This window comes from Vicugna pacos, chromosome 5 (genome assembly GCF_048564905.1).
Source record: "Vicugna pacos chromosome 5, VicPac4, whole genome shotgun sequence".
NCBI lineage: Eukaryota > Metazoa > Chordata > Mammalia > Artiodactyla > Camelidae > Vicugna > Vicugna pacos.
Window position 1 is genome coordinate 46,079,663 of NC_132991.1, and position 14,485 is coordinate 46,094,147.

Here is a 14,485-nt window from a genome sequence, read left to right on the forward strand (position 1 = left end):
TCTGATTCCTTTTTAACTTACACTTGCTTTTCTCCCAGTTGGATTTTAAATCACCTCGTCAAACTTCAAAATATAATTGCGCTGTTTTTCATTAGAAAGAAATACCTGCCAAGGCCAAGGACCTGGGGAGGATGTGGGAAAAGGTAATCTCCTGTACGGTGTTAGGAGTGCGACTCCGCACAGACACTGCAGAGATCAATTTGGCGATATTTGGTCAATTTGAAGATAAGAATATCTTACTGGCCAGTGACTAAAGTTCTAGATACATAGCTCAGAGAAACACTCACACACATGCACAAGGAAACATGTCAAGTATTTCATTGCAGCATTGTTTATAGTAGACAAAAACTGGAAATAATTGAAATGTGCATCAACAAGAAGATGGGACTACAGCATTTAAAATGAATAATTTAGCAAAACATGTGTTAACATGGATACATTTCAAAAACAGGAGTGGAAAAACAAGTCCCAGAAGGTTATGTACAATATGATACCATTTATATAAAGTTTCAAAAACATGAAAACAATCCTATGTATGCACACATATAAGCATATAAAACCATTCACGGTGTCATTCTGATAAACATCAAAGTCAGAGCAGCAGTTACCCCCGTGGGTGAAGGGAGAGATATGGAATGAGACAGACTGTACAGAATTCAACTATAGCTATAATCGTTTCTTTTTTTTAAAAGAAACAAGCAAATATGTATAAAATGATTAAGACTGTGAAAGCTGGAGAGTGGATATACAGGTAATTTGTTATACTCTTTTCTATATTTTTTCTGTATATTTGAAATGCTTCTTCATCATAAAAAGGCACAAATACTAGCAATTTTGTTAATGTTTGCTGACAGACAACTAGGTGGATCTAAGTGAATGAACACCCTAGTACAAGATGGGGATAATTATTTCCAAGTGTAGGAAGGGTGCTGAGTTCTCTAAGGCTAACATTTACTAGTACTTAACTATGTGCCAGGCACTGTGGGAAGTAGTTTACGTGCATTAACTTACTTAATCTCTTTCATCACCCTTATGAAGATGATGCTAATATTATCCCCATTTCACATTTGAGAAAACTGAGGCCCAGGGTGGAAAGGTAGGAGTTCAAATTGACACAGTTAGTAAGCAGCAGAGCCAGGACACAGACCCATATGTGCCCAAGTCCAAAATCTATGCACTATGTTATACTATGAGAGTTTTCACCTTTACTAAAGGATTCGAGATGGAAAAGCCACACAAAGTTACCAACAGCAAAAAAATGGGAAAGATGCAATTAAAGAATTTCTAAAGGATCGGGATGTGAGGAAGCTAAGTAATTGGGTATATACAATTAAAAGTGAGGCCAAACTGCACCTGAGCCCGAATACATAATGAAAATAAAGACCATGTGATGGGAGATACTAACTATAAAGCTAATTGTTGGCAGAAAGTCAGTGATCCTTAAGACCAAACACAAGACACAAACATAGACACAGCCCTCTGATAGTGTCCTCAGACTGTAGATAGACTGCTAAGGCCTTTTACTCAGGTTTCCTGGGCACATTTTATTGACCTTTCAAAGCCCATCATTTCTGATTTATTCAGGCTCTATGCTGAGTTCTCCCTCATCTAAGCCTGATTCATCTGGCATCAACCCTGAATTTTTGTTGATATTTTCTATAGGCCTAAGTGATCAGCTGCTTCAACCAGGGTATTTTGTTCAAGAAGGAATTGTATCTCAGATGTTTTAGTTGGCACTATTTGGTAGCAAGTAACAACCTCCCAAACTTAAGAAAAAACTAAAGGTGGAAGTGGGGGAGTCTCTGAAAGGTTCTGAGGGTATCTTATGAAACCCAAGAGCAGGAAGTTCACAGGCACAAAACATTGGTGCAGTTATCAGCAATCAAGGCAGACATTCTCTTCATCTTTTTCTTGTGGTTGTATGGTCTCTCATCTTAGATTTATTCTTTCTGCTACACATGCAGGTTCCAAATGCTACCTCCCAAGACATCAGTTTTCCAATTTCAAACTCTTAGGAAAAGTCATCTAATTGGCTCAAATTTGATGAGATAGCCACTCCTTGTCCAATCATCTGAACAGCTCGTCCCTGAAGGTGGCAGGAAGTAATACTAAGAAAACAGGATGTAATGAGTTGAGCAGATATCCTAAAAGTTACCTATTCTAAAATTTCCTGTATTTTGCTGTTGCCTATTAATGGAGGCTTAGACATTTTTTTGGAGAAAAAAGCTGCATTTCTTTGAAGGCCTTTTCCAATTTCTAAGTTTGGAACCATTAAATGCTAAATGCTCCCTTTCAATCAAAATGAACCTAAAGATTCTGTAGCTGGTTCCTAGAAATGTTAAAATAGGATAGAATTCTCTATCAGGGTGTAATTTCTGTGCTTCGTTCTTTTCTTCTTACTCCATCCTCTCTAATGAGGCAGTCACTTCAGACACATCGTTCACTATCAACTTACTCTCTAGTTTTCTTTTCAGATTTCTGCATTGAAAACTCCCCCTCATTCTGAAGGTGAAAATCAATGCATGAACCATATTTAAACAATGGAAACCCCGAAATATGTTCCCTTCACTACAAAAAAAAAGTGATTTCTCTAAAATTAACAAACAGATGTGGGGAGAAAATACCGTTTATTGAGTCGCTACTGTAAGCCAGGATATGCTAAATGCTTACATTTCAATCCTCACAAAAATCCTATGAGGGACACTATTGTTATTTATCCTCTTTTTATGGATGATGAAAATTAGGTTTTAAGAAAGAAAGAAACCTATCCAATATCATCTAGTATTCAGCTTAATATGGATGTAGAAGAGGCATGGTTTTTAAAAAAACAGGGAGTGGGGAGAGGAAGGCTCAAGGACATAAGAGACTCCTTTTCCAGCACATCATTTTTAACCCCAAAAAAAGCCTGTATCTTGAATATCTAATAAAATGGTATAAATCATGTTACGTGACAGCAAATTATGCAGCTTTTTTAAAACTCACAAGTCCAATTTTGGTAGCCATTTTCAAAATAATAGTTTATCTCTGGGTAGCTTTGAGCTCATTTAAATTCATTCATTTCTTACTATTTACCAATAAAAAAGTGCCACTTTTATAATCAGAATCAGAAACTTTTCCAATTTTTATAATCCTGACTCAGCTACACATCTGCCCATCTTTCTTCCCTTCATCACTAAACTTAATATTCTATGTCTCCATGGCTTCTTCTGTGTCCTCAGTCTTTTAACTCAAATACTCTTGACTGCTTACAAAGGTCAGCTGGCAATTGTCAAAATCAAGTCTTCTTACTTTTCATGCAACTTAACCTCTGTACTGCACTTGATGTTTATCACCATCTTTACACTGTTTCTACATCAGCCTCCTTGAGTCCTTTTCCTCCACCAGTTCTTTCAGTGTGGCTGTTTTCCAACGTCCAGGCCTTAGCTCAAGTAGATCCCCGTGCACTGTTTGAACATTAGACGAGAATGCATTAAATGTGCATTTTCTAAGATGACTTATGATCCCCAAAATATTAGGAATCACTGGTAAAGATTAAAGCCCAAACTCCTTTTCAATTTGACAGCCCCTCCTCCAAAACATCTCCACTCCATCTCTCACAATTTCCCTTTATCATCCATAACAAATCACACTGTACCTTTGCTAAAGCCATTTCCTCTGCCTGGATTTCCCAGACTTCTCCACATGGAACTCTCCCTCATCTAAGTTTTGAGCACTTTGTATCTGCCTCTAGCATATATTTACCACAATATATTTGATTATATACAAGTCTGAACAAGGCAAGGGGCCAAATCAGTATTATCTTTCATGTCTCCAACACTAAGTAAAAATGGTGATTTCACCAAAATATCAAATCTTGTTCCCAAGATATCAACCAGTTTGTTTTGTGAGGATCATCAGCCACCAGAGACTTCCTACTCATTTATGGCAGAAAGTTTTTAAAATACTGTTCACTGAAACAAATTGTTCTCTTAAACTGAAAACAATTCTTGTCTACTTAACATAATTAAAACCAAAAACAAAGTTATCTGCAGGTAGGGTAGCATGACCAACACATATATTTTAAAACCAAGTGTTACTAGTAATAACCCCAGATTTCAAACAATATTGAATACAATAAAATTTTAAATAAAACAAAACTTTGGAATCATGAATAGTCCACTAATAGGATCCCAACTACAACGGATACTAAGGGGATGCTTGCTCTATTTGAGTGATTCTAACCCAGGAGCATTTAATCAGAGCCACTTGAGGAGCTGTTAAAAATACATACAGTTGACCCTTGAACAACACAGGGGTTAGTAATTCATGTGTGACTTAAGAGTTGGCCCTCCCTGTCTGGTTCCTCCACTTCTATGGATTCAACCTCGGTTTATGTAGTACTGTAGTATTTATCATTGAAAAAATCTGCATATAAATAGACCTACACAGTTCAAACCCACTATTCAAGCAAGGGTCAAATATATATATGCTCCATCTCCAGAAGTGTCAATTTAGGTCAAGGATGAAGCTAGGCTTGTGGACATTTTTAAACGCCCCCAGCATTTTCCGATGAACAATACTGGCTAAGAACTACTTTTTACGAAATATGTTTGACATGCCTTCAACTTATATGTACATGTATTTTTTACTATTTGAGCATTTTCACTATTCTGAAATAACTTAGAGGATCTTCACTATTGTGCCCAAAGTTACAGGGCAACTGACTTTATGCAACAGGTCTACTCCTTTAAAGCTTTATGTGATTTTTAAGTTAATTACTTCTCAGTCATTAAGTTTCAATCTATAGAAAATAGAATTTTCTTAAGTGACATTTTCTTTAAACTGAGGTATAGAGTACAGATACCTAGTCCACTAGATGTGTATGCTAACAGGAATTATTTGTATGTAAATATACTGAATATGCACTAACGCTATAGCCTTTACAAAAATATAGCAATTGCCAAAAACACCTATTAAAGAGTATATTTACACTAAGAAATATTATACCCATATACAATACTAACAGATTTTATAAATAGAAAAAAATCACTTCAAGGTAATTCTTCATATATTGTTTCCAGAGTATATTCAACATTTTTAAAATACAAAAAAAAAATATTTAAAATCACCTAGGTTGATGTTGAATACTAACTTTCATTTCTTTGTTGGGTAAAGATCCAGAAGTCACTGGTATGTTCCAGGTGGGCACTCAAAAAAAATCTGAAAACTTAAACAATTTTTAAGACTACTTGCTTTCTTCATTGCATTCATGTTCTAAGAACTGATAAAACTGTCTTGAAAACTCATGGGTCAAAAATGCTCTATAAATGTACTGCAAATTTTCAGTGTTAAGGACATCCCTACTATCACACTCTATGAAGTTTTTTAATCTTCTCACTTAATGGGTATTTTGCTCAAGTGATCAACCTCTTCATATTATCCTCTTCAACATCCTAAATTATTTTTAAAATTCTAAAAAGTATTTCAAGGAATTTGAAGATTCAAATTCTAACCTTGTCACTTTAAAATAAATGTACATTCCACTGATTAATTTCTGTAATTCCAAATACTTCGTATTTCACATCACAAGCTTAAGTTTAGAAAAACTTTGTGTTTATGTGTATTTAGCTAGAGTTGTCCTATGCATTCAAATATATTATTGACAGTGTCAGATTGGGACTGGAAAATAAACAACGGAAATCTTTAACCCCACTGTATACACGTATAAAGTAATTGGATTTTTAAGTATCTAAAATATTCATATTAATATCCTGGTAATTTTTCCTTCCCTCCTACCCTGCCTTTATGCTTAGATATACATAAATTCAAAAACAGTCTTTTCAAATAACTCTTGCCATGGTTACCAAAGTTTCTCTTATGCTATGGTATTCAAGAATCTTCATGTAAACTCAAATTCTTTATAAATCAAAATATTCTGCATTGCTTTAAAGGGGAAACAAACAAAAAACAAGCGTTGCAAAATGGCATTGATAAGATTCTTATGAATCAACATGGGCTAAAAGATTTTCAAAACTTCTATTTAATAAGCTTATTCTTAGGTGAAAAAATTGTAATCTGCTAGAGCCTCTAACTTTTTAAGTAAACATACCTGTTTACAGTAATTTCAGTGTCTGAAATAAAGAATCTGCAAATAAAATGCTAAGAAAAATAAACCATACAGATTTTCTTACCCCATACTACTGCAATTATTTTAAATGCATAGGAATACAACAAACTCAAAAGAAAAAAAAATAGTGTTTTATTAACTACCACACTGTTATAATACACTTTTAAACGTACAATAAGGTAGCCTTTAAATTTGAGGTGGTCTTAAGAATAACAAATGAACAGAATTCCAAATTTTTGAAATAGGTGAACTGCTGCAGTTATAGGTATACATTTAGGAAAATTGTATAGCTCTTACAAGACCAGCAATGAAACTTTATTTTGTACATTTTTTAATAATTGAAAATATAAACAATAATTAAAAAATAAAAAGAAAATACAGCATAATAAAAAACATACATTTCTCAATTAAATGTACTGGATACATATAAATTTTAACATATAAATTTTAAGGGAAAAAGCAAAAAAGGAAAATGGTTGATATTTAAGTGCAGACTGACTACCTAGACCAAAAAAAAAAAAAAAAAAGACTTAAAAAATATCATAAAACCTCTAGTTTTCTATGACTAATATCCATATGGTTGGAGTATCGTCACTATGGAAGTGATTTTGTTATGTTTGCATATGTTATACTTTACTGGTAATTTACATGATGGCTTTTAAGGCCCTGGCAGACATATGGTTTTTGGAAACAAGATTGGATTAAAAAAAAAATTACTGCTAAGACGCAATACACCATATTTTTTTGGTCCTCCAATGTTCAAGAAAAGGGGTAATTCACTATAACGTTTTCTTACCACCCAAATGCCTCAACCTATACATTTTAAACTTTTTAAACATTGGTTATATTGCCCAACTTCGTTATTGAAAGAATATTAACAAGACATTATTTTGGCAAATTAAATCTTAAACATGGCTTTTCAACAGGATTTAAAAGGTGACTATTCCTAGAGTTCCATGTTAAAATGTAGTTTTCAAAATCTTACAAGAGTAATGCTTAAAATATTGTACATAGTTAACCTAATTAAAATAATTAGCTTCAAAATGACAAATTGATAAGCTAAGTAAAGCCTACACTATGTAACATTTGCTTGGAAACTTGATTTGTCAGTTATGCATAATAAAAATTCCAGTCATCAAGAAAATTACAAAAATTTTTTTTATCATAACATGATTTCTTTCACCCACCAACTTTTTTTTATCTTACAATAGATAAATACCAACATGTTCTCATTTTTACACTAAACCACACAGGATTGATGCATTTGGTTAGACTACCATTCGCATTGTTAAATTCAATTTTCTCTTTATATAACTTGGTAAAATTTCATTTCTTCTAGATTCCAAAAGTACCTACAAAAACCCATGCAATTTTACCATTTTTAATATACTATGGAATATCATACAAAGTAAGGCATTTCAGTGTCATGTATAACCAAGTTACTGTCAATCCAAAAATTTTTGCACATCAATAAAAAGATATCTAAGAACTTAGGAACAATATTCTTCTCACTACTGTATAAAAATAACCACAATGAATAAGTATTTGTGTAATATTTACTCCATTGTCTCATTTCCAGAAACTGTGACAAGCTGTAAAGGTATTTCAGTGTTGGTAAGGATATCTTGATTGCTGGTGGTGGAAGTATTAACAGTTCCTATCCCTGAAACAGAACCTTGTTGAATATTTGCAAGGATAAGTGTTGTTCCTCCTGCAGTAATCAAAGTATCATCGCGTGCAGCTTCCACAGATGCCAGCACTGTACTGCTAGAGTGAATGCCTTTTTTATTCTGATGTGTTTTAATATGTTTGGCAAGGTGATCACTTCTCATAAAGCGTTTTGAACATTCTGGACAAACAAATTTCTTCTCACCTGTTAAAAAAATTAAGTTACTTAAGTTTTTTAAATTCAGCATTAATACACTGATCATTTTCTTAGAAAGAAAGTGAGCCAACACTGACAGAGACAGGGAGCAGAGTTCATTTAGGACTATATTAGTTTCATGGGCTGTCCCTGCAAGATTTTTCTCATAGAATATTTTTCAAAATAAATCTTTCATCTTTATTTTTGGATGAAAAACTATCTTCAACCTTATTAAATTATCCACTGATATTCAGATACCAATTTAATACCTCAACTATGTTAATAGTTTGTTGAAATATCTGTTACAAAATGCCAGCTTAAATATGACCATCTGCAATGTACTTCTTCAAAGAAAAATACTGTTTTAAGCTATATTTAAGATATTATTAACATGTCAGATCCCTGATACTTAACCTTTAACTTTTAAATGTATGAATTCAGGTCACTACACAGAGTACTTTTCGATTAAAGCAAAGACACAGCCCTGAAGTCCAATAAAGGCTGAGTAATCCCAAGAATAATAGAGATAGCTAGCCAACTTGATTTCAGCTGGAATAATGAAGAGCAACCCTAATATATCATGATGTCAAAGTTAATAAGACTCTGATGCCTAAAATTATTTCCCAGCATGAATAAAACACTTTTTTTAAAACACAAAAGACAGACTAAACTTCTATTATGCTGAAGACCTACTATGTAAGAGAATTTCTGAAAGACAGATAAGGCAAAAAGCCAACTTAAAAGCAATCCAGAGAAGTCAATCAGCAAACAAATCTAACATTTTCTTTACTTTCTTCACAATGTCTTACCTATCTCTTGTTCTAGCAACTCTCCTCTTAGTAGGTCCTCATCAGACCTCATGCCTGAAACTATACTGCAATGACACCCTAGCCGTTTCCTCTCCAATTCAACAAATCAATGCCAAGACAAATCTTTCTTAAACATGAAATTCTATTACAGCACAAAACTTCACCTTTGTATCAAGTGGTACGGAAATGCAAGAGTAACTTGCAGATAACTAAACAGTTGAGACTCTCCACTACCTAACTTCCAAAGACCTCTATAATGTGGCTCAATCCTATGTAACAGAAATGTGATAAATAAAATCTCATCTTCAGGCATGACAAACAGGTTCCCTCTTTCTCTATTCACACACTATTCTATTCCTCTGGGAAGGTTATGTCCCAGTTGCTTGTGGAACATTAGTCCTAAGAGATGCTCCACGGCAAATGGCACGATGAAAGGTTGGGGAATGCTACACACATTACCTCCCCCACTTGGAGATGTACTGTGCTCATTAACATTCAGTTTAAGGCCCTAAGAGGCGCTCCTTGAAGGTACTTGTAGCAACCGTCTTTAACAGTATTTCCTACACTTATTTGAACATAGAGCTTTCTTCTCTTTTAGATTATTTCTCTTTATATCCTGCTGCTCAAATTCCACTGAGGAAAATTCTTCTATAGGGTTATCTTAAGGCCTATCCCTGCCTACTGCCCAACAATGCCTTACTACCCTAGTAATAATAATCTCTGCCTCTGAGCATATTTTATCTACTTTCTTATATTATTAGTTTCAAACAGTTCAAAGCTTATTTGTCTACTTATTTGATGAGACAGAAATTAAAACAAGTAGAGCATATCATATGTGTTACTACTACAGACTTCATAGGTTATTGTATGCATTTAGATCTAGGAGACTTCAAAATCCACACTGTCTGTTTCACCATAGTTCTTCCTTTTAAGCTCTCTAGACACTGTAAATGCACTATTTTTCAGTTCTTCAGTATTGAGAGCACAGACTGATGAATACCTTGGTCATTACAAAACTATCTGTATAAGTTATATTTAGTTAGGATTCAATTTGGGTCATTCCTAGGTCCATTTCATACAACAATCACACAACACTATGTAAAAATAATTTAATGAAAGTCTTGACATCAATAATACCTTGGCCATTCCTCTATGAAATGTCTTTTGCTTACCTCACAGATATTAAAACAAGATAAAAGGTGAAATGCCTGAATTTATCAGAGGAAATGGAATTATTCTTTATTATAGTATTGAGGAGGAGGAAGAAAATAAAGATCAAGAGTAAAAGCAGACAACTAATTTTAAAAAGTTAAAATTAATAATGATAACATAAATGTGGCTTAAGACATTCAATAATGTGGAAACAAAACAAAAAAGCTAACTGGAAAAAAAAAAAGAGCTAACTGAAATCTACACAAAATAAAACATTATTTTATAAGCCACACTGGCTCGTCTGGAATTAGTGCTTTTAAATTGGCATTACTGAAGATAGAAATTTGATATAATTGGTCATATTTTAAAAATTCAGTTCAGTAAGCTGTGCTAAAAAAATTTTTAAGGTAATATGTAGTCCTATAATTCATTTTTGTCTGTTAAAAGTAAATATTAGTAACCTGTATGTGTTCTTCTGTGCCTCTGTAATTCATCACTTCGAGTAAATCTTTTACCACAGAACATCCAGTTACAAATAAAAGGGCGCTCCCCAGAATGCCAACGCAGATGGGCTCTCAGATGTGAGGTCTTCCCATAGACTTTACCACATCCCGGTATATGACAAATGTGTTGCTTCTTTTTCCCAAGATTGGTACCTCTAAAAAACACACACAGAATAATATATACTTATATGAAAATATTCAAATGGACATTACCACTCATATATTCCCCATGTTCAATTTCAAATAGAAGACATTATCACCATGAGGTCAATCAGAAACCAAGACCATTTAAAAGCAATTTAAATAAAAAAATTTTTAAGTTTTACATATTAATTTTACTCCAGAATTAATTTGACTGCTGTCCAAATGTAAATATGCTCAAGAAATACATAATTTAAAAGGACATTTCATACATAAAATATGTATAATACAGCTATTTTTTATTCTGTCAGAACCATTCACAAATTCTATGCATAGCTCCAATCCAATTAAGTTAGTTGTACAAGAAACTAAATGGTCTATTCAAAGTCATGATGTCAGCTGATTTCAAAAGTAAATAAACCAATAATAAATGTGTAACTATTCACAGGTACAATTAAGGCACCTTGATCAGACTTTAAATTAACATGATTTAAGCATATTTATTCACATATTTTTATGTCCACACCCTGAATATACACTGACTTACGAGAAAAACAGAGAAAAAAATCTAGACAAAACTATCATCTTAGATTTCTAGCAATATATGAAATAAATATAAATTAAAATTATCTTTATAGTTAAAATTCCCTTCATATTAACCATGCAAAGATATTCAAAATTATAAATCAGAGAGATAATACAGTTTCTCCACATTGCAAAATTTGACATCTGTTACATTTCAGTATTTGATACCAAGAGCAGGGTTTAGAAGCTATGTGCTTAGATGGGTGAACACAGGTATCTTAGCCTAAGCAAGAAGAAAACTTTTTTGATTCCTGAACTGATATTCAAATTGTATTAAACACTACAGAAAATGTTATTACTTAACCTCAAAAAAAATTAGGCTAGTTTACTGAATAAAAACAATGTGTTTATAAGAAAACATGACATTTCAGACTCATCAACTGTCAAAATCACATTATAAAAACTTTGCAGTTTCTCTGAGATTAAAAAAAAGTACATTTAAGACCCCCCAACTTCCCCTCCTCCCACAATTTTCAGTCTAAATTTAGCCTGTAAACCTTCCATAAGCCTGCAAATCCTCCTGTATATAACATACCTATCGCTTCTCAAATTTTACTGGAAAAATGCATATTTCCCCACATTTATATTTTAATGTACTCACACTCAGTAGCATGTGAAATTGCCATAGGACAAACAGTGCTAAACGGTGCCGTGCTGGCTGTTAGATGCCATAGGTGTTCTGAACAGGGAGACATCAATGTGGGCTCCAGTAGTTAGAGAAGGCTTCGTGGAGGAGGTGGGTAGGATTTAGATAGAAAGGAGGGAAGGCATTCCAGGCAGAGGAATAGCATAAGTAAAGACAAGGAGGAGTCATGCTGTTGTCTCAAGGGCAAGGATGTCATAATCTAACACAATTCTAGTTCCTGCTCCAGTCCACCCCCAATTTCTACAACTCTCTTTAAAGAGCTGAGTTGAGTGAAACAGGTTTTTCTGGCTCACCTGCAATGCCAAAGTCTTAACCAAGCCAGTATTATATCCATTTAATTTAGCTTTTCAAATTTGTTTTATTCTTAAATAGTCCTAAGAAAAAGAGCAATGTTTGTGGCTATTGGTGTACAAACCGATTTTACATATTATGTTCACCATAGCAATTTCACAGAGAACCCAATTCAGTTCACTCTATACATAACTTATTGCTTCTCTTCTATGCCTACCACTCAGGTCAGTCAATGTGCTTTTATAAACTCAAAAGTGCTATTTTACTAACTTAGCAAAATTTAGTTTGAGAGTACAAAGCACAAGATTGTAACAAATTACAGCAACAAATATGAGTTCTCAAAGAACCAAGAATCCAGAGAAAGATGTTTTCATCAATTGAATTATAAGGAAACAAGACATATTCATTGTCTGAAAATGGGACAGGCATCTAAAAAAGAAAAAAATGGAGACGGGGCACATGAAAATATATAAGGAAAAGCCCAATACCTAGGTCAAAGTTTCTATTAAAAAAATTTCACTCAAGGTAAGATCTAGATATGGATATATGACATGTGATGTGAAGGAAGAGAACTGAAGTGAATTTCTCAACAAACGTCAAGTAATAAAAGATTTACTATTAGTTTTCCTCTTGATTTATCCAGTTATACCCCCTAATACCCATTACATGACCTAAAAAAACTATTTTAAGTTTCTATTCTTGACTGCTTAAACTTGCTCCCAAAATTTTAATAATGCAAAGATAGAGTAACACAATAAATAAAGCTAAATTCTGAATAGAGGGGTTAAGAAAAGTTAAGTAAATTGAGTCTTTTGCTTGGGACAGGAGAAACAGAGCACAAACTAAAATGCTGACAGGGAAGAAAACAGATTTTGCAAAATAATTTTTAAAAAATGGATTGAGATCCACACAAAACCTATATAACAACAATGCCTTTAGAATTTATTTTACTTTATAAAATTATTTGTCTCTTCCACTAGTGTAAAAAGTTTCTGACAGCTGGTTCTGCTTAATAAATATTGGCTAAATGCCCAAATAAATACAATTTTAAAATATTTAATTATATTTTACATCTTGCTCAAAAAGGTAAACAAATAAAATTTAATTCTCTTAAGATGCCACCTTACACATGTCTTTTATTTTTTAAGAGAGTACTGCTGAGGAAAAACAGGCCAATATTCTAAAATGTTTAAAGTGCTACCTACCTCACTTCGCACAACAGGATTTACTATGTTATGCTTTTATTAATTAGATGCAGCAACTGTCAATGATACAGTTGTGCCTATCTTATATATATTAGCTGGATTTTGTTCAAATGAGCTCTAAGAGACAATATAGTTTTCTTAAGAACTTCAATTTTGACTGCTTAGAATAAGTTACAAAAAGGAACAAAAATGAGTACTTTTGTAATCCTCAGGATAAGGGAGATTAATAGCATGATAACAAGGCATCTCATATAAAGATTGAACTAAAAATTTTGTGCTTAAAAAAAGTTTGCAAACTTTAAGTGGTAGAACTCTTTCTTTACTTGTGTAAATGCATTCTGCAAACCACTGACAACGCTGAAAGGCAATGTAAAACTTGGAAAAAATATCTGCACATATGACAGGTAAACACACAAATTAACAGATACACAAAAGACAATTCACAAAAGAAATTGTGAAATGGTAAAATAACATCAAAAATGTTCAATCTCACAAAGTAACAAAAATATACTAAATAAAATAGTGAGGTGTTACTTTTCATCAGTCTGACTTAAAAGTGATAAATATATTTAAAAATGATAAAATCCATTGTTGGCAAGGGTGTGGGAAAGCAGATACTCTCATATACCACTGGTGGAGTATAAGTTGATACAACCTTTCTAAATTCCCTTTGATTCAACAATTCCACCTTTGCCAACCTATACTGATGAAATAATCAGACAGATGTGCAAAGATGTGTAAGGATTAGAACAACATTAAACTCCCAAAAACGATGTTAAACTCTATACAGCTATACAACTGAATACTATTACAAGTCATTAAAAAATTGATGCAGACTCTATATAGACTTGGAAATATTATCACAAAAATTTTCAAAAGAACAGACATGTAGAACAGTGAGAACAAGACATTCTATTTTAAAACACATTTAAACTCTGGAAGGATATATACAAAAATGCTACAGTAGTCATCTTGAAGTGGGGTAGGAGTTTGGTATTCTTTTAATACTCTTCTATATTTCTAAATTCTTATAAGGATGCATTAGTTTAATAAACACAAATTTAGAAGGTTTTCAATTTAAAAAGAATAAGCAAAACATAGGCAAGGCCTTGACTCTCAATTAGATTTGACTTCCATGAACAATTTATCTTGAAAGTTCCTCTAAAAATGATGGTAAATTTCA

General features: G+C 33.0%; 1 protein-coding gene across 1 annotated transcript in view; it reads right to left on the reverse strand.

Annotated features, from left to right (window-relative positions):
- Positions 1–6,215: 6,215 nt before the first annotated feature.
- The window catches only part of SP3 (Sp3 transcription factor), a 47,407-nt gene continuing 39,137 nt past the window's right edge, over positions 6,216–14,485 (reverse strand). The window contains exons 6-7 of the mRNA XM_072961184.1: positions 10,393–10,589; positions 6,216–7,979 (exon numbers count right to left, since the gene is read on the reverse strand). Of these exons, the coding sequence (XP_072817285.1) occupies positions 7,663–7,979; positions 10,393–10,589 (514 nt within the window). The 3' untranslated portion in view covers positions 6,216–7,662. The remainder of the gene's footprint in view (positions 7,980–10,392; positions 10,590–14,485) is intronic.